Consider the following 22,536-nt stretch of genomic DNA (forward strand, 5'->3'; position numbering starts at 1 on the left):
TGTACCTAATTGCGACTTTAAAATGTTTGAGGGCCTAATTGATTTTTCCGGTACAGTTTGATGGCTTATTACACACATTTTATGCTAACAAAGTGACATTTACATTTACCTGTTTTTAGAGGTTACTAACAGGTAATTATGCCATGATAAACTAAATTGGAATGTTTATGTACCAAATTTCAACTTTAAATTGTTTGAGAGCCTAATTGATACCTATTTGACACATTTTATGCAAACAAAAAGTGATATTTAAATTTACCTGGTATTACAGGTCACTAACAGCTAATTATTCCTTATAAACTAAATTGACATGTTTATGTACCTAATTGCAATTTTAAAAGGTTTGAGGGTCTAGTTGATTTTCTCAGGTAAAGTTCGACGTCCTATTTGTCACATTTTATGCTAAAATAGTAACATTTACATTTACCTGGTATTACAGGTCACTAACAGGTAATTACACCTTGATGAACTAAATTGACATGTTTATATATCTAATTGCAACTTTAAAAACTTTAAGGGCCTAATTGGTTTTTCAGGTAAATTTCGATGGTCTATTTGACAAATTTTATGCTAAAAAGTGACATTTATATTTGTCAAAAAAAACATGTGACACTTACATTTACCTGTTATTAGAGGTTACTAACAGGTAATTATGCTTTGATTAAATAAATTGGCATATTTTATGTACCGAATTGCGACTTTAAAAAGTTTGAGTGCCTAATTGATTTTTCAGGTACAGTTTGATGGCTTATTACACACATTTTATGATAAAAAAAATGACATTTACATTTACCTGTTATTACAGGTTACTAATAGGTAATTATGCCTTGATGAACTAAATTGGCATGTTTATGTACCGAATTGCAACTTTAAATAGTTAGAGAGCCTAATTGATGCCTATTTGACACATTTTATGCAAAAAAAGTGACCTTTAAATTACTTTGTGTTACAAGTCACTAACACGTAATTACACCTCATAAACTAAATTGACATGTTTGTGTATCTAATTGCAACTTTAAAAGGTTTGAGGGCCTAATTGATTTTTCAAATAAAGTTTGATGGTCTATTTGACACATTTTAAGAAAAAAAAGTGACATTTAAATTTACCTGGTATTACAGGTCACTAACAGGTAATTACGCCTTGATAAACTAAATTGATATGTTTATGTACCTAATTGCGACTTTAAAATGTTTGAGTGCCTAATTGATTTTTCAGGTACTGTTTTGTGGCTTATTACCCACATTTTATGCTAACAAAGTGACATTTACATTTACCTGTTATTACAGGTTACTAATAGGTAATTATGACCTGATAAACTAAATTGGAATGTTTATGTACCGAATTGCAACTCTAAATTGTTTGAGAGCCTAATTGATACTTATTTGACACACTTTATTCCAAAAAAAAATGACATTTAAATTTACCTGATATTACAGGTCACTAACAGGTACTTATGTGTTATAAACTAAATTGACATGTTTATGTACCTAATTGCAATTTTAAAAGGTTTGAGTGCCTAATTGATTTTTCAAATAAAGTTCGATTGGCTATTTGAGAAAATTTATGCAAAAAAAAAAGTGACATTTACATTTACCTGGTATTACAGGTCACTAACAAGTAATTACGCCTTGATGAACTAAATTGACATGTTTATATATCTAATTGCAACTTTAAAAACTTTAAGGCCTAATTGATTTTTCAGGTAATTTCAATGGCCTATTTGACACATTTTATGCTAAAAAAGTGACATTTGTATTTGTCAAAAAAAAAACAAGTGACATTTGTATTTACCTGTTATTACAGGTTACTAACATGTAATTATGTTTTTATTAAATAAGTCGGCATGGTTATGTACCGAATTGCAACTCTAATTAGTTTGAGAGCCTAATTGATGCTTATTTGACACATTTTATGCAACAAAAAAAAAAGTGACATTTAAATTTACCTGGTATTACAGTTCACTAACAGGTAATTACACCTTATAAACTAAATTGACACGTTTATGTACCTAATTGCAACTTTAAAAGGTTTGAGGACATAATTGATTTTTTCGGATAAAGTTCGATGGTCTATTTGACACATTTTATGCAAAAAAAGTGACATTTTAATTTACATGATATTACAGGTCACTAACAGGTAATTACGCATTGATGAACTAAATGAATATGTTTATGTACCTAATTGCGACTGTAAAAGGTTTGAGGGCCTAATTGATTTTTCAGATAAAGTTTGATGGTCTATTTGACACATTTTATGCAAAAAAAGTGACATTTAAATTTACCTGGTATTACAGGTCACTAACAGGTAATTACGCCTTGATGAACTAAATTGATATGTTTATATACCTAATTGCGACTTTAAAATGTTTGAGTGCCTAATTGATTTTTCAGGTACTGTTTTGTGGCTTATTACACACATTTTATGCTAACAAAGTGACATTTACATTTACCTGTTATTACAGGTTACTAATAGGTAATTATGACTTGATAAACTAAATTGGAATGTTTATGTACCAAATTGCAACTCTAAATTGTTTGAGAGCCTAATTGATACTTATTTGACACACTTTATTCCAAAAAAAAATGACATTTAAATTTACCTGATATTACAGGTCACTAACAGGTACTTATGTGTTATAAACTAAATTGACATGTTTATGTACCTAATTGCAATTTTAAAAGGTTTGAGTGCCTAATTGATTTTTCAAATAAAGTTCGATTGGCTATTTGAGAAAATTTATGCAAAAAAAAAGTGACATTTACATTTACCTGGTATTACAGGTCACTAACAAGTAATTACGCCTTGATGAACTAAATTGACATGTTTATGTATCTAATTGCAACTTTAAAAACTTTAAGGCCTAATTGATTTTTCAGGTAATTTCAATGGCCTATTTGACACATTTTATGGTAAAAAAGTGACATTTGTATTTGTCAAAAAAAAACAAGTGACATTTGTATTTACCTGTTATTACAGGTTACTAACATGTAATTATGCTTTTATTAAATAAGTCGGCATGGTTATGTACCGAATTGCAACTCTAATTAGTTTGAGAGCCTAATTGATGCTTATTTGACACATTTTATGCTAAAAAAGTGACATTTGTATTTGTCAAAAAAAAAACAAGTGACATTTGTATTTACCTGTTATTACAGGTTACTAACATGTAATTATGCTTTTATTAAATAAGTCGGCATGGTTATGTACCGAATTGCAACTCTAATTAGTTTGAGAGCCTAATTGATGCTTATTTGACACATTTTATGCAAAAAAAAAAAAAAAGTGACATTTAAATTTACCTGGTATTACAGTTCACTAACAGGTAATTACACCTTATAAACTAAATTGACACGTTTATGTACCTAATTGCAAGTTTAAAATGTTTGTGAGCCTAATTGATTTTTCAGGTCAAGTTCGATGGCATATTTGACACATCTTATGCTAAAAAAGTGACATTTATATTTTTCTGTTACTACATGTTACTAACAGGTAATTATGCATTGATGATCTAAATTGGAATGTTTATGTACCAAATTGCAACTCTAAATCGTTTGAGAGCCTAATTGATGCTTATTTGACCCATTTTATGCAAAAAAAGTGACATTTAAACTTACCTGGTATTACAGGTCACTAACACGTAATTACACCTTATAAACTAAATTGACACGTTTATGTACCTAATTGCAAGTTTAAAATGTTTGTGAGCCTAATTGATTTTTCAGGTCAAGTTCGATGGCATATTTGACACATCTTATGCTAAAAAAGTGACATTTATATTTTTCTGTTACTACATGTTACTAACAGGTAATTATGCATTGATGATCTAAATTGGAATGTTTATGTACCAAATTGCAACTCTAAATCGTTTGAGAGCCTAATTGATGCTTATTTGACCCATTTTATGCAAAAAAAGTGACATTTAAACTTACCTGGTATTACAGGTCACTAACACGTAATTACACCTTATAAACTAAATTGACACGTTTATGTACCTAATTGCAAGTTTAAAATGTTTGTGAGCCTAATTGATTTTTCAGGTCAAGTTCGATGGCATATTTGACACATCTTATGCTAAAAAAGTGACATTTATATTTTTCTGTTACTACATGTTACTAACAGGTAATTATGCATTGATGATCTAAATTGGAATGTTTATGTACCAAATTGCAACTCTAAATCGTTTGAGAGCCTAATTGATGCTTATTTGACCCATTTTATGCAAAAAAAGTGACATTTAAACTTACCTGGTATTACAGGTCACTAACACGTAATTACACCTTATAAACTAAATTGACACGTTTATGTACCTAATTGCAAGTTTAAAATGTTTGTGAGCCTAATTGATTTTTCAGGTCAAGTTCGATGGCATATTTGACACATCTTATGCTAAAAAAGTGACATTTATATTTTTCTGTTACTACATGTTACTAACAGGTAATTATGCATTGATGATCTAAATTGGAATGTTTATGTACCAAATTGCAACTCTAAATCGTTTGAGAGCCTAATTGATGCTTATTTGACCCATTTTATGCAAAAAAAGTGACATTTAAACTTACCTGGTATTACAGGTCACTAACACGTAATTACACCTTATAAACTAAATTGACACGTTTATGTACCTAATTGCAAGTTTAAAATGTTTGTGAGCCTAATTGATTTTTCAGGTCAAGTTCGATGGCATATTTGACACATCTTATGCTAAAAAAGTGACATTTATATTTTTCTGTTACTACATGTTACTAACAGGTAATTATGCATTGATGATCTAAATTGGAATGTTTATGTACCAAATTGCAACTCTAAATCGTTTGAGAGCCTAATTGATGCTTATTTGACCCATTTTATGCAAAAAAAGTGACATTTAAACTTACCTGGTATTACAGGTCACTAACACGTAATTACACCTTATAAACTAAATTGACACGTTTATGTACCTAATTGCAAGTTTAAAATGTTTGTGAGCCTAATTGATTTTTCAGGTCAAGTTCGATGGCATATTTGACACATCTTATGCTAAAAAAGTGACATTTATATTTTTCTGTTACTACATGTTACTAACAGGTAATTATGCATTGATGATCTAAATTGGAATGTTTATGTACCAAATTGCAACTCTAAATCGTTTGAGAGCCTAATTGATGCTTATTTGACCCATTTTATGCAAAAAAAGTGACATTTAAACTTACCTGGTATTACAGGTCACTAACACGTAATTACACCTTATAAGCTAAATTGACATGTTTATGTACCTAATTCCAACTTTAAAAGGATTGAGGGCCTGATTGATTTTTCAGATAAAGTTTGATGGTCTATTTGACACATTTTATGCTAAAAAATTGACATTTACATTTACATGTTATTAAAGGTCACTAACAGGTAATTATGCATTGATGATCTAAATTGGAATGTTTATGTATCAAATTGAAATTTTAAATAGTTTGACAGCCTAATTGATGTCTATTTAACACATTTTATGCAAAAAAAAGTGACATTTAAACTTACCTGGTATTACAGGTTACTAGTAGGTAATTACGCCTTGATGAACTAAATTGAAATGTTTATGTATCTAATTGCAACTTTAAAAATTATATGGGCCTAATTGATTTTTCAGGTAAATTTCGATGGCCTATTTGATACATTCTATGCTAAAAAAGTGACATTTCTATCTACCTGTTATTACATGTTAATAACAGGTAATTATGCTTTGATTAAATAAATTGGCATGTATATGTACCGAATTGCAACTTTAAATAGTTTGAGAGCCTAATTGATACCGATTTGACACACTTTATGCAATAAAAAACAGTGGCATTTAAATTTACCTAATATTACAGGTCACTAACATGTAATTACACCTTATAAGCTAAATTGACATGTTTATGTACCTAATTGCAAGTTTAAAATGTTTGTGAGCCTAATTGATTTTTCAGATAAAGTTCGATGGTCTATTTGACACATTTTATGCAAAAAAAAAAAAGTGACATTTAAATTTACCTGGTATTACAGGTCACTAAGAGGTAATTACGCCTTGATGAACTAAATTCATATGTTTATGCACCTAATTGCGACTTTAAAATGTTTGAGGGCCTAATTGATTTTCAGGTACAGTTGGATGGCCTATTACACACATTTTATGCTAAAAAATTGACATTTACATTTACATGTTATTAAAGGTCACTAACAGGTAATTATGCATTGATGATCTAAATTGGAATGTTTATGTATCAAATTACAATTTTAAATAGATTGACAGCCTAATTGATGTCTATTTGACACATTTTATGCAAAAAAAAAGTGACATTTAAACTTACCTGGTATTACAGGTTACTAGTAGGTAATTACGCATTGATGAACTAAATTGAAATGTTTATGTATCTAATTGCAACTTTAAAAATTATATGGGCCTAATTGATTTTTCAGGTAAATATAAATGTCACTAACAGGTAATTACGCCTTGATGAACTAAATTGATATGTTTATGTACCTAATTGCGACTTTAAAATGTTTGAGGGCCTAATTGATTTTTCAAGTACAGTTTGATGGCCTAGTACACACATTTTATGCTAAAAAAGTGACATTTACATTTACCTGTTATTAAAGGTCACTAGCAGGCAATTATCCATTGATGAACTAAATTGGAATGTTTATGTACCAAATTGAAACTTTAAATTGTTTGAGAGCCTAATTGATGCCTATTTGACACATTTTATGCAAAAAAAGGAACATTTAATTTTACTTGGTATTACAGGTCACTAACAGGTAATTATGTATTTATACGTTTGAGAGCCTAATTGATGCTTATTTGACATGTTTATATACCTAATTGCAACTTTAAAAAGTTTGAGAGCCTAATTGATGCTTATTTGTCACATTTTATGGAAAAAAAAGTGACATTTAAATTTAACTGGTATTACAGGTCACTAACAGGTAATTATGTCTTATAAACTAAATTAACATGTTTATGTACCTAATTGTAACTTTAAAAAGTTTAAGGGCCTAATTGATTTTTCAGATAAAGTTCGATGTCCTATTTGACGCATTTTATGCTAAAAAAGTAACATTTACATTTACCTGGTATTACAGGTCACTAACAGGTAACTACGCCTTGATGAACTAAATTGACATGTTTATGTATCTAATTGCAACTTTAAAAACCTTAAGGGCCTAATTGATTTTTCAGGTAAAGTTCGATGGCATATTTGACACATCTTATGCTAAAAAAGTGACATTTATATCAGTCCATATAATTTTATCATTTGGCCTTGTGGCAGAGAGAGGAATGCTTTTGATCATATTTTTGTCATCATGGTTAAAGAGAGAATTTAAGAGTGATTCATTCCATGATAAGGGGTTTTGGATAATAAGATCTGCCACCTTAAGATTGTCGGCCTGGGAGGAATTTGGTGTTTGGACATAAGCACAGTTGGTGTTGGGAAGCCAGGGATCACACCATGCATTAATGGACTCCCCATTACCTACTCTCTATCTGCAGCATCTTTTGAGAATTGTATGTGCTTCGAGAATACTTCTCCAAATAAAGGAAGGGTTGTTACCAATATGAGCCTCCAGGTAGTTACTATTTGCATAATATTTAGCTTTGTAGGTTCTGGCAACCAAAGAATCGGGATGATCGACAAGACGCCAAGCTTGTTTGCCTAACATGGCAATGTTAAATTCTCGGATTCTCCTGAAACCTATGCCTCCCTAGCGCTTAGGAACACAAAGTCTGTCCCAACTTTTCCATCTGATTCCCCTAGATCTCTCTCCTTCACAACCCCACCAGAAGTTATTCATAATCCTTTCAACTTCGGTACTCAAATTTATTGGGAGTAAGAAGACGCTCATAGCAAAAGTTGGAATGGCTTGGACAACGTTTTTCAGAAGAACTTCTCTACCAGCTCTGGAAAGGAATCTGTGGGTCCAGCTTCTCCCAACCACTTTATCTTTAATAAAGCCAAGAATTTCACGTTTGTTTCTTCCAACCAGAGAGGGTAAGCCTAGGTAGTTTCCATTAAGATTTCTTTCACGAATACCAATGGTGTTACAAAAGTTCTGTCTTGAAGGCTCATTCGTGTTCTTGCTAAAGGTGAGAGCAGACTTGACATAGTTAACTGTTTGACTCGAGGCAAGAGTAAAAGATTCAATGGCATTCTTTAGAGTGTTGGCCTCAGTAGTGGTGGCTTTACAAAAAATGTAGCAATCATTAGCGAAGAAGAGATTTGTGATTATTGGGGCACCCCTGGCAATAGCAATTCCGTGTATTGTACCTTCTCTTTGACACTTTTGAAGCAATTGGTAGAAAACCTCAAGATTAAGAATGAAGAAATATGGGGACATAGGGTCACCTTGCCTTAGACCTCTTCTTTGTTGGATGGAACCAATTGGTCTACCCTCGAGTAGTCTTGTATAATTGACGGTTGAAACCATTTCTCAGATTAGGGAAACAATGTGATTGGAGAAGCCCATTTTAGCAATTACGAACATAAAGAAGTCCCAATTAACTCTATCAAAAGCTTTGCTCATGTCCAATTTAACTCCAACATATCCCTCATTACGCTGTCTCTTCCTTTTGAGGTAGTGATTTATTTCATATGCAATCATAATATTATCGGTAATCAAACGGCCAGGCACAAAAGCTGATTGAGAATCTGACACAATGCTAAGAAGAAGGGGCTTGATACGGTTAGCTAAGATTTTTTAGAGGAGTTTATAGAGAATGTTGCATAAAGCAATGGGTCTAAGGTCGCCCATGCTCTCAGGTTCATTTTTCTTGGGGATTAACACTATATTTGTGTTTAATACTTAGTTTTGATTACATAGTATTTTTAATCTATTTGGATAATAAGTCTGTAATTAAATACAGTATAAGTTTTCATTGTAATTAAATTTTGATCCTACTAATATGTGTGTTAATCTTGGGGAGGGTGTGGTCTTGCCAATCACTGAGGAAGACGTTAGTTCAATTATGGGGTTCCCGCGCGGCGATGGTGTTATAATTAGGCAGGATCAGCATGCAAAGAGTAAGCTATTGAATGCTAGGCGGGCTATTGAATGCTAGGCATAACAAGTTTGACAAGACTCGTTATGATGTCAAACCATCTGAGGTTTCAACCTTTATTCGGACTGATCTTGAGTGTGGCGAGTGGTTCCAATGACATTTCATGATGTTGATGATTTCGACTTTTATTTCCTGCATGGGTATTGGATACTGCAATCAAAGTGTGTTCCATCACCTAGATGATGTTGAGACTATTCCGCATTTGAACTGGTGTAGGTTTATACTTGAGGAGCTGGTTTCTACGCATGCGTTGTGGCGGGCAGGGTCTAATTCCCGATTTACGCATTTTCATTCATGGTTTCTTTTTTGTTACTACTTTTTGAATGAAAATCCGTAAATTGGGGATTAGACCCCGCCTGCCACAGCGGGCATGCATAGAAACCATAGAAACCAGCTCCTCAAGTATAAACCTAGAAACCAACACCTCAAGTAGAAACCTACACCAATTCAAATGCAGAATAGTCTCAACATCATCTAGGTGATGTTACACACTCTGATTGTAGTATCCAGTACCCATGCAGGAAATCAAAGTCGAAATCATTAACATCATGAAATGCCGTAGGAACCCCTCGCCACACTCAATATCAGTCCGAATTAAGGTTGAACCTCAGATGGTTTGACATCATAACGAGTCTTGTCAAACTTGTTACGCCAAACATTCAATGGCTTACTCTTTGCATGCCGATCCCACCTAATTATAACACCATCGCCTCGCGAGAACCCTATAATCGAGCTAACGTCTTCTTCAGTGATTGAGGAGACATCACCCTCCCCAAGATTAACACACATATTAGTAGGATCAAAATTTGCTAACAATAACCAACAACCCAACCTAGTAGGCAACCTCTTAAACTTCAAATCAAGGAGACTACCAAACCCAAGTGCAATAATATCCTTCCTCTAACGTGAGGTGAGATCCTCCAACGCATCTACCAAATAGGCATATGAAACCCGAACTGTAAAAGTAGGAAATGGTGCTAGCTGTTCTGCAATTAACCCAACATCCAGAGCATCAGGCGAAGGATCACGGGAATCATCATCAGCGTTCTCAAGCTGAGACAAACACCCCACTAAAGGTGCCCCCGATGCCTTTTTGCTGACAACAACAACCACACAAAAATGATTAGCAGAACACATTATAACAAATATGGAACACCGTTAAAACAACATGGCACACATTGCACGCAGAAAGCTAAACCCAAGAATAGAACAAAACCACAAACACACCCCAGACCACACCATGGAACATTGCTAAAACACTAAATCGACCCTAGTCACACAAGGGAAAGACATGCGGCACCCATGTGTGTCAAATAATAAAGGAAAAAAAAAAAAGCAATATAAATACTTAATATAGCTAACAGTCAAAATTAACCAAATAATTAATTCTTTATGTCAAAAATAATTAATTCAAAGCTAACAGTCTAATGTTTAGGTAAATGAAAATACTTCTAAAAAAAAAAAGTAAAATTGAACTCACTAGAAAGTTGAATAACTGTTTTGTAAGTCATACGACACAAAATAAAAGTTGTAAATCATAAGGCAAACAATAAATAGTAAATAGTCACACATAAGTGCTGCTCCACGGCACACAAGTTTTCTGAACAAAGAAACCAATCCATCATATCCACATTCTTCTGCTAAAAAAGTATAAAAAAAAATAAACAAATGGACAAATTCCAACACCTAGACTGAACAAGCAAACTGCCTACAACTATAGAAACAAAAAAAAAAAAAACACATAACAAACCGGAAATTCTAAGGCACACAATAAATACTAAATAGTCAAACACAATTGCTGCACCCCGTCACACAAGTAATATGAACAAAGAACCGAATCTATCATATCCACAATCTTCAACTAAAAAAATTGAAAACAAATAAACAAATATAGAAATTAAAACACCCTAACCAAACTAGCAAACTGTCTAATAGTATACAAACAAAAAAAAAAGGAAACAAAATTCCAAATTGATTAAAAACACTAAAAAAATACAAGGAAATCAAAACTAAGTATTAAACGCAAATATGTACTCAAAAATTACAAAAATCATGGTAATTATTCGCATAAATATGTAGTAAATCATGAAGCACAATATTCACACAAGGCAAACAATAGATAGTAAATAGTCACATAATTGCTGATCCACGGCACAAAAGTTTTCTGAACAAAGAAACCAATCCATCATATCCACATTCTTGTGCTAAAAAATATTTATAAAAAAAAAACAAATGGACAAATTCCAACACCTAAACCTAACTAGCAAACTGCCTAAAATTATAGAAAACAAAAAACCAGAATAAAAAGAAAATCCTAAGGCACACAATAAATACTAAATAGTCAAACACAATTGTTTCACCCCGTCACACAAGTATTCTGAACAAAGAATTGAATCTATCATATCCACCATCTTCACCTAAAAAAATTGAAAACAAATAAACAAATAAAAAAATTTAATTTAATTTAATTTGTTCTCACCACAAACAACATATCTACTCAACATAGCATTGTCCAAATTTTAATCTTCTTGGCACACAATTGTTATTTGTTGGCGCACAAAATTCAGAGCAAAAACAACCTAACATGATTCCCACATCTGCTAACATTGCAATGTAAAGAAAAAAAAAAACCTCAAAAATAAAAACCAACTAACCAAACTGCCAAACCCAAAAAACCAAAACAATTACAAAAATTAAACACACTAAAAAAAATTAAAAAACTGACACACTGCCAAAATTAAATATAATTTAAATAAAAAACAACAACAAAAATTAGAACCAAGAAACCAAACTGCCAGCATTGTCAACAAATTTGTAAAAATAAAAATAAAACCAAAGTACCAAAACTGCCAATTTTTTTTTTACCCACCACCGAAAAAAAATATACTAAGCACACAATTTTCCTAACCTTGGCACACAATTAAACATCCTAAGCACACAACAGTGAACAAAAACATCAATCTACCATAAAAACAACAATTTTCAACTTTATTTATTGAAATAAAAATAAACAAAATTTTTCACCACACAAATTTTTCCCCAAACCAACATAACTAAATTATTCATGAATCTGCAAACGAAATCCCAACAACAACAGAATACAATTTCTAAAAAAAAAAAAAAAAACGCCAAAAAATAAAAAAAATAAAAAATAATAATAAAAAAAAAAAACAAAAACAAAGGAAAAAACCCACACCCACGGCAACCTATATCCCAAAAACCCTATCAAAATAAAACTCCAACTCAAACAACACTACATAAAAAAGGAAAAAAACCTCACACATTTAAAAAAAAAAAAAACGAAAGCATAGTAGACCGCCACCACCCAAAAAAAATCCCACACAACACATGCATGGCGAAACCCTAGTTATCATACGCAATGAAGGAAGATAACACCAATAAAACGCCAGTTCATATAACCCAAAATAAAAAAACAACACCGAAGTGCATGAAAAGCGAAAACTAAAAACAAAAACCCTACCTCTACTCGTTGTAGGCCTCTCGTCGCCGGAACTCTGCGTGCGCCGACGGACACCACTAACGTCAGACATCTCCTCGCTGCTCACCAAACCGAAACTGCTTTGGCATACCAAACTTGGTTCGAAAACCGGTCGTTGCCCGCTGCTCACTTCTCACCAACGCAGAATACTCCACCGCCTGGAACACACAAAGCCTCCAGGAAACACAAGCGACGCCGGTTGGTTCGAAAACTGCAAAAGGATGGTATAAGGAATCTCTAACGTGCATGAATAGTAAATCAAAACACCCTACAAATCAGCTACCATAATTAAAACATCCCCAATCCTACTAAAACCTCAAAACCTTGCACGGTATTACCTAAAATAAAACAAAAAATCTATTTAATCTTGACCATTGAAAATTCCAATCAAACGTATAAAAATAGACCTCACAGTACTCTATAATACATAAGTTCTATATATATATATATATATATATATATATATATATATATATTAAAAAATGTTATTCTAATTAATTAAAAAAAAAAGGAATCCACTAAACAGGTTTTTGCAATCACCCCTATAGGCTACACCCCTAAGGGTGTAGCAAAAACACTTATATGGGTGTAACTTATGTGTTTCTTTGTACCAGTGATATATTCCACTTTCATAGTTTTCATCTTCTTGGCAAGTGAATTTTTCTTTTGCTAGAGGTACTTAGTAAAGGCGGCCAACTGTAGAATATAGATATAGTTGTGTGTAATTAGTATGTTGATACAAAATATTCTTAAAAACATGTACAAAATTATATACAGAAATACACATAATCTACTGAAGGAATAGACAAAATTAGGTATGATTTCTTACTAGTTTATCTGTACATTCCCCATACTTGATTCCCCATACTTGTCCTTATGTTTAACACCTTCAGGAATGAGCCTTGTTGTCAATGACTTGAAGTCTTGAATTCATGAAATTGAAGCACATCAAGAAGAAATGTTGATGTTGGAAGATACTGAAGAAGATTTGTTATGAGTAATCACAAAAAATAAAACACTCTGTGTTATATGCACAATTCAAATGAATAACATATAGAATTTACATAATTACGGTACAGTTATTTTGTACTTACAAGTTTGGCATCACTTATACCAATAGAAATTGATTCCAGCTTATAATCAAGAGCTTGACAGAATTCATTAAAAACGGCCTTTGAGGCAACAATTCTACTCTTCATCAAAATTGGGGCTTTGGGGCTTTGTCTATATTTGTTTTTTGTTATAGAGTGCACTGGTATGAATAAAGAAAAAAAAAAGTTTAGAGTAACATGTTTACCTACAAATATCATCATTCTTTGGCACCAAATCTGGACAATGTTTGTAGATACATAACCCGATACCAACGTGATGAAATCTTCCCTGTATGCCAACAAATTGTATCCTGCACAAAGCATATCACTACAAGAAAGAAAAAAATAGATTAATGATAAAGAAATAATATGTTAAGTAATATCATTCCTGTCTAGTAAGAGGTATGGAAATGGAATTTACTTACTCTGGTGAATATTCATCACCACAGCTCATGAATGCATAGTCTAAAATGATTCTTTCTCTAGCTGAAACATTTGTCCCCGGTTTTGTCCTAACTTGGACCTGGACATCTTGGATATCATATCATCTAATGCTGAGTAGATACACAAAACTATTTATTAGGATGCATAGTGTACAGAATCATATAATAGAATATACATAAACATTTAAAATAATACACACAATATAAGTGTAAGTAGTAGTAATATGTAGCATGAGGTATGGTATTGAAATCAATAATGCTTAGAATGTAATACTAGAATACACATAAAGTTTCAGAAAAATACACAAAAATATACAGAATATAAGCCTAATTATTATCAATAGCATATGTATTATCAACTACTGAAATTTGCATTAGAGAGGAAAACACCGGCAAACATGAGCTATAATCAACACATAAGTTATCTAATATAAATACTGTGATTTCCATTCCATATAAAGTCCCATTCAGTTTGATGTGATTTGGATGTTATAAAACATAGTTAAGCTTGATTTGCAGTTGGATAATATTCATCTGTAGTTTTTACAGCTTGGTCCTCTCATAACAAAGGGATGGAATGAACCACCGGTTACGGGTAATTGAACACACCATAAAAACTGCTGAAATTTGTAATGAGATAGAGAGCACATACATGCAAACAAGAGCTACAATCAACACATAAATAATCTAAATACAACCACTTTCATTCCATGAAAGAATTGATTTCAATAAGCATAAGAAGTTCAAATTAATTATTAATTTTATGTTGAGATGGAGGAAGAGAGATTTAAGGCACCTTGGGCTTTCTCCAATTTCAAAAGCAACACAAACGATAAACATATATATTTAACCAACTACTGAAATCTGTGATAAAGGAAGACAACACAGGCAAATAAGAGCTACAATCAACACATAAATGATCTAAATAGAGCCACAATCAAGTAAAGAAAACATACCAAGATTAATTTTCCTATACCACACATCCCCATGAACTGATATTCCAAAAGCGCTGAGGATCTCGAAATCTGAACCACAAAAACGCTGGACAGATCGAGTATAATCAGAATACTCCATTGAGTGGAATGTATGCAATGTGTTTCAGATCAAAAGTCTAAAATCTCCCATTTATATAAGAAAGTGAGAAACCAAGAATGCGGCGTTGAAAAGAAAAAGGGTTGGGAATACTACGTTAGTGGTGTTAAAGTAGGCAAATTATTGCATGGACCAGCTGTGTGGACTATGGTCCATGCAATAATGATTGGTTAAAGTAAAGGTTGGGTCGTGTCGTATCGGCCCATATTAATAGTAGAGAAAATGACACTTTTTTTTTTTGAATTATAGGTTTATAATACTTTTTGTTATTCATGTATTTATATTTGTCTACTTTTTTTTTTTGAAAACATATTTGTCCACTTAATTATTTTAAAATGATAATATTTTTCTCTTTGATGTTAAATGAACATTTTTACAATTAAAATAATTATTTTATTTATTTTTTATTCTTCAACAAATTATTGCTTATATGTATAAATCACTACACTTTAATTTGAACTGAACCAGACACTTTAGAAACCGAACTAAATAGTAAGGATGGTTCTTGTTACGATTCAAAATCGGAAAAAATAAAATAAAATAATTGTTGAATTTAGACTTTTTTAAAAATAGAAAATAAAATTTACAAAAATAAATGAATAAATAAATTTTGGACCAGCAGTTCAAACCGAGAAAATAAATGCGAACCGAAACCGAGTAGATTTGTAAACACCGTTGGTAAATTATAAATTTGTTCGGTTCCGGTTCACAATTATTTTGATTCCAGTTTACAAATTTTAATTATTTATTTTGGTAAATTCTATTTTCTATTTTAAAATAGTCTAAATTCAACAATTATTTTTTTCTAGTTTTGAATTATAATAAGAACCATTCCTACTGTTTCAATTTAGTTGCTATATGTCCGGTTCGGTTCAAAGCGAACCATTGTCATCCCTACATACAATTAATAATCTGTTAGAGAAGAAAAATATATAAAATAAATATTTTAAGCGTAAAAATGTCTATTTAACATCAAAGGGGAAAAATCGCTACTTTTAAAATAATTGAGGGGCAAATATAGATACATGAATAGCGTGGGGGGGGGGGGGATGCTATATGCCTATAATTTAAGGGGGAAAAGTGTCATTTTCCCTTAATAGAATGTGGTTGTGTCATGTTGCAATTTATATCATGCATCAAGGTCCACATAGCATTATAAATTCTGGATCAAAATAACGAGTTATATAATTCATATTTGTAAAATATAGAATTTTATAACATAAGACACAAAAAAAAAAAAACCACAATATAAGATGCATAAACATGTTATATATTAATTATTTTTCAAATCTAATTTAGGTATAATATTTGTTTTCATAGATACAAAATTTCACAACATAAGACACAAAAATTAATAACATAAGACTAATTGATGGTAAATAGTTGCATAACACAAGACAAAAAACTCACAACATAAAATACAAACATATATACTAGGATTCATAGTACCCTGTAAATCCTGGTCCATATTATAATAATTGGTGTCGTGTTAGTTAATATTAAAATGTAGGTTGTGCATTTCGTTTTTAAAATGTTAATCCTACATGTCTTACTTTAATTTATAAAAATATTTAAATTAATAAATTTTATTTTTTTAAAATTTTATATATTATAATTCATATTTTTTAAAATTTTATTTTTATTACATATTAGCCTAATTGGTAAATAGTTGTCGTACAAAACGATAAACAAATACTCGGAATATTTTAGTGCTATCGATCCACAGGGAAGTGGGTATTAAACACTAGCTACTAATATATTCCTGAGAAGTTATTTCTAATTAACAATGGGTAATTTGTTAAAAATATGTAAAAAATAAATAAAATAAAATAAGGCAAGCAAATTTTAAGAATTCAAGAAAGTAATGAGCGGGATTTTTGGAGTTAAAGTGCTTAATCACATAGTGCCAACTTAAAGTGAAACAATTAATTTGGATAAATTGAGCATGGAAGATTGCATTCTATAGGGAAAGAATAACTCCCATAATTCCAACCCGCAACAAGACAAGTAAAACATATTCACTCCCATTAGATAATCACAATAATTATTCAAAAACAAGCAATCTAGATAAAATTTCTTAACTAATATGCCCTCACCAAAGGTTTAATAGTTAAGCGCAACTATAGATACTCTAATTTATGGTTTTAACTCCCATCAAGACACAAATTTAATAACGAAACAAGTAATTTATCCCTTTAATTACAAGCATCAATAAGATAAAACACATTTGCAACTCAAGATATAAAACTCAAATATATATTTCATTAAGGAAAATTAAGAACAAGGCACATACGTTTTTAAACACTTTTATACCCAAAAATCACAAAGAAAAGTTTAGCCAACCATGGCTAACATAGTCTCAACAACAATGATCTCAAGGATGATACAATAAACGCCTAAAGTAGAGAAGAGAGGGAGAGATTTTCCCAAATGTGTCTTCCAAGCTCTTTTCTTTCATCTCTTTGGTAGATTTTGATCCTCCAGTCTTTTTTCAAAGATTTGCTATAATTTTTCTTCTCAAAGATGTAATGATTTCTCCCTTTTGAGCTTTTTGAGAAGATGAAAGCTTCTTTTCCTTGCTCTTTTTCTTTCAAATCAGCAACCCTTCTCTAGGGTTTGAGAGAAACGGAGCATTTTATAGTGGGAGCCAATACAAGTGCGAAATTGGAAAATTACAAAGCTGAAATCTCGCGCAGGTTGGATTCTCAATGCGTCGAGAATAAATAGTAACCCAAAACATTGCTCACTGGAAGCTCTCGATGCATCGAGGGCCTGCAATAAGCCAAAGTTGATCCTTGTTTACTCCTAGCACATTCCAATGGTTCCCTTGCTTTGACATTTTCTCTCAAATGGTTTTAATGCATTAATAAACATAATAAATACATTCAAATCAAGAATTAGATCATGTTTAAATAAGAAAACAAGGAAATAAGTATCGGAGATAACAATTTAATGCCCAAGTAAAGTATGCACAAATGAGAGTGTATCAAACTCCCCCATACTTAAGCTCTTGCTTGTCCTCAAGCAAAATAGATTATTAAACTAAAAATAGGCATAAGTTTCTTATACTATCTCTTGTACCACATGTCATACCACAAAAAAACTTGCCACAAAGGAACATACTCCAAGAATTATCTCAATTTTCCTCACAAGATCCATTCACAAGCTAATATTCAAGCACCAAAATTATTACTTAGGGACAAATCTAGTGTGTGCACTTACTTAGTTATGTTTATGCAAAACTTAGCATTAAGAAAAACATTATATATGATTGCCCTTCATAGTCCTCCTAATAAAGACCTAAAATTTGCATGCTAAGATCTAGTAGGTCTTTATTAAACTTATAGCGAAGCTAAAGGTTAAATCTAACAAAGAAGGGGTATGGAAATTAAACAAATGAGAGAAGTTCACATTTATTCACCTTTTAAACTCGAAGAGATTTGTAACTATGATTCCAGGAACAAATTACAATCCAAAAACAAAGCAATCCTAAAGAAAAAATGGAAGTCAAGTACAAACTTTACAAAATAGATAAAAGAAACAACTGCAACTTTAATTCTTAGATTTTTTTTCTTTTTTTATTTTGTTTGTTTTTTTTTAAAGATTCATAACTAACAAATTAATTAAGTATTTACAATAAACGATCAAGACCCCCACACTTAGACATTTTTTAAAAAATATTGCTTTCAAAATACAAGCTCCATAGAAATCTCTTCTAACAAAATATCAAAGAATAAATGTTACATTCTCTCAAAGGTGGTGGGAAACATATTTGGCTAAGGGTTAAGAATTTTGATGATTAGGGTTACACAAGAAAAATTCACAAAGAATGGATTAAGTGTTTAACACTTATTAAACAAAATAAAAGGCACAACGAGAATACAAGGGATAAAAACACATGAAAGGGGTAGGTTTTAATGGCTTGGAGTACACAAAAATGGCCTAACAGTTTTAGAATACTAAATGGCCTAAAGATCATGGCTGAAACAGTATGTATCTCTTTTAAACAGCCATAGTATAGCCTATTAGTATCATTAACACTGCCTATGTAGTATATACCTAGGTAGGTGCAACTTTTTTGTATTGGGAATGCAATATAAAGATCACATTCATATTTTTTTTTTTGAAATCTGATTTTATTGTGCTATTTTTTTTATGAAATATCTTATAGCAAATTTGAGTCTTTACTGTCTGAGCATCACTGCAATTCTCTTGTAATTTTTTTTTCTTTTTAATGTTAAAATTTGAACATTAAAGTCATTGATTAAGTATAAACATTGCCAGTAATCAGTCCATAAGATAATATTTTTTAAAATTATAGTGTTATCCCGTTAAATTTAGACATATTTGTACATTTAATAAAATGAAATAGGGAATAAACCTAATTGAAATTTTTATTGGAATTCCTATTCATTTTTTTGAGTCAGTTTTATATATTCTTGTTTTCTTTTTTAAATGTGTTAGAACTTTAATACGTAATATTTATGTCAATTTGTATTCTTATAGGAATAAATAATAGGCCAAAAAAAACCTATGTTTGCAGTATCCTCATCAATTATAAAAAAAAAATTCAAATTTATATAAATATTACCAAGTTTAAAAGTTTTTTTACTTATCTCTTTGCTTATTTAAATATTATAAATTATGTAATTTTTTATTTTACTATATTATCTGGTTTTGAAAATGTATTACTATACAAATATTATCATAATGTAAGTATGCAACACAGTATGGATTTCAGTATGAGTATAAGCAGTAAGATATACATTGCAAAAATAATGCAAGTATGCAACACATTATGCTGAGTTTGATTTTATCAACAATTTTTTCCAATTTGTCCATGCAGTTATCAAATTAAAGAATCATATTTATTGATTTTAAGATTTCAATATGAATAGTATAAAGTTTATTTTTCATAATTGCAGAGGAATTTGTTTGAAAGCTTCATTTTGTTAATATAGGGGAAAAAACACAAATTCCTTAATTCCTTCTTCTAGATTCAAATTTGTGGTCATTTCTGGGCTATAATTTAATGCTAAAATACAAAATTTGGGCCTTACATTTTTGTGAATAGTACATAACTTTGTTTAACTTTTGATGCTTATACTGTGGTCATAATTGTTCTGATTACTATTTGTTGAAATAATATACTACTTGCATTGAAAGTGTGGAAGTTTGAATGACAGTGGGTGATGTGAATTAAACCTAGTTGGTTCAAGTTCCAGATATTTCTAATCCATCTGCGACTGTAGCTTGTATTTTTTTCCCCTAAACCTTAGCTTGGTCTGTTATTCCAAGAAATTAAACATGTTTTTTTTTCCATGTAGATAACTTCAACAATATATCCATTAGAAGACTTCTACACAACAAAGAATTAGATGCTACAATGAGGAGCCAATTTGAAAAAGAGAAAATCAAAATAGGTGAACAAAGAGGTAAACTTCCCCATATATGCTCTACTCATTCATGAAGGACCTATTTGATAACAAAATGTTTTTTTTTACATAATTGCAAAACATAGCATACATGCATTCCATAGGATTAGCTTCCAATACAAAATTGCTAAGTTAAATAGCAGCAAATTGCAGAAACCCTAGACACAAATTAAACAGTATTTTAGAAAACAGATAGAAGTCCAATAACCACATGAAACCATACATACCGTAAAACCAACCAAACTAAAATATTTTCTTCCTTGATGGCCAAAGTCCTGCGCCTTATAGGAACCACAATATTAGTGAAATCTTCACTAGTACAAAAAGGGGCATTTGCGTCTGGAGTTTTGGACTTTTTGCATCTGGAGTACTCCAGACGCATATGCCATAGACGCAATTGGTCCGGACTAGTTTGGGCACCAGTCGCCGACTGGTTCGGCGACGACGCGTTTCTAGTTTTTTTTTTTTTAATTTCTTTTTGTTAATTTGTTGTGATTTGTTTTTGTTAATTTGTTGTATTTTTTTCTCTTTAAACAAAAAACTATTTTCTTTTTCATTCTATTGAAAATGAATCGAACACACAAAAGACAGTTTTCCATAATACATCCAAACACCGGAAATGAAGTTATTTTCTGGAAAATGACCCATTTTTCAAAAGTCATTTTCCTGCTTTCCAAACACACCCTTAAGATAAATAAAACACAAGGAAAAAACAAATAGAAACACAATAGCACAGAAATTACCTCTTAACAAATGTAGCAAACTACGGACCCTTATGATTAAACCATAGCTTAGTCGCATCAGAGAAACTGGAAATTCGAACCTCACCACCTAAACAAAGTCAAAAAGTCAAAATGTGGATGGGAAACAATGTCATCCAAGCATAGATGAATTAAAACTATGTCAATCAACTCAATTATTAGTAGGAAATACTTGATTTGAACAGGTAACCAATATTTTATTTTTACCTTTACTTGATATGATTTTTGATTATTATATCAATAGGAAAAATAAATAAAAACAGAATTGGACGGTCTAGAAACCTTGCTCTGCATAACTGCAACAAAAGAATCACTAGCTCAACTGAGCTAGAATTAAAATAAGGGACCAACTGATTCACATGATCATCCCAAACAAGGAAAAGAAAAAAAAAACTTTTTTTTTTCACAAACCAGTGCACAAAATTTAACATAAACTGCATAAGTAAAGAAATGTGAGTACCTTGCATCTTTCAGGACAAAGTCAATAAGCCTAGACATCCTCCCACCAATATTCCTCTATCTCTACTACTTTGAATTCTGCATCTTGATTGACTATGAAACTTTCAGCAATTTCATTTTTTAGCCTTCTTTCTTCACCTCTTTTGCCTTGGTTGCTGCGATGGTGCCATTCCAGGATCAGGAATCATCTCAGGCAAAATGTCAAGAATTCTCTTCACGTCATACCTTTGTAATTCAAAATGGTTCGATTCTGCATTCTGCATATCGCATTGTCCTCTCTAGTAGGCCCACTTGCCGTATTCCAACACTATTCCCAATCTGAGTGGACAATATTAGCTTGAAAAAAGACTCGGTCTGGTTGCACTCATTGAATATTTGAGGCGCCCTCTGCCTGCCTCATCAGCAACTTTCTTAGGGCACCTATAGCAATAAAAACCAACTTTTTTAATTCATAAAACCATATATAAATAAAATAACTCATGCCATGTGATTAGTTAGGGTTTTCCACTCTTCAGGTTTTGATTTGAGAATCCACAAGCATTTGTCTGCTAGTTTGAATCAGATAGCCAATAATATCTATAGCACATTTCATTTAGAATAATATATAGATAATAGTAGATGATGAGCAAGAAGGAGAGCGTAGAGGACACAAGAAAAGAATTCTTGATGCCTTTCAAGAAGTTGGACACCGAAT

General features: G+C 31.4%; 1 protein-coding gene across 1 annotated transcript; it reads right to left on the reverse strand.

Annotated features, from left to right (window-relative positions):
- Positions 1–12,543: 12,543 nt before the first annotated feature.
- Positions 12,544–15,270, reverse strand: LOC116028956. The gene is made up of 5 exons (XM_031270813.1): positions 15,052–15,270; positions 14,078–14,206; positions 13,859–13,980; positions 13,391–13,484; positions 12,544–12,772 (listed from the first exon to the last, which is right to left on the reverse strand). The coding sequence occupies exons 2-5, from the start codon at positions 14,104–14,106 to the stop codon at positions 12,688–12,690; spliced, it is 330 nt and encodes a 109-aa protein (XP_031126673.1). The 5' UTR covers positions 14,107–14,206; positions 15,052–15,270; the 3' UTR covers positions 12,544–12,687.
- Positions 15,271–22,536: the final 7,266 nt, after the last annotated feature.

This window comes from Ipomoea triloba, chromosome 9 (assembly GCF_003576645.1).
Source record: "Ipomoea triloba cultivar NCNSP0323 chromosome 9, ASM357664v1".
Classification (NCBI taxonomy): Eukaryota; Viridiplantae; Streptophyta; class Magnoliopsida; order Solanales; family Convolvulaceae; genus Ipomoea; species Ipomoea triloba.

Excerpts from the sequence above, each read along its gene's own strand:
- LOC116028956 (XM_031270813.1), bottom strand. The coding sequence starts at position 14,106 with ATGAGCTGTGGTGATGAATATTCACCAGA. Across the intron at positions 13,485-13,858 it reads AAGAATGATGATATTTGTAG|ACTTCAAGTCATTGACAACA; the intron begins GTAAACATGTTA and ends CATGAATTCAAG. Across the intron at positions 12,773-13,390 it reads GGGAATGTACAGATAAACTA|TTTTCGAACCAACCGGCGTC; the intron begins GTAAGAAATCAT and ends ATCCTTTTGCAG.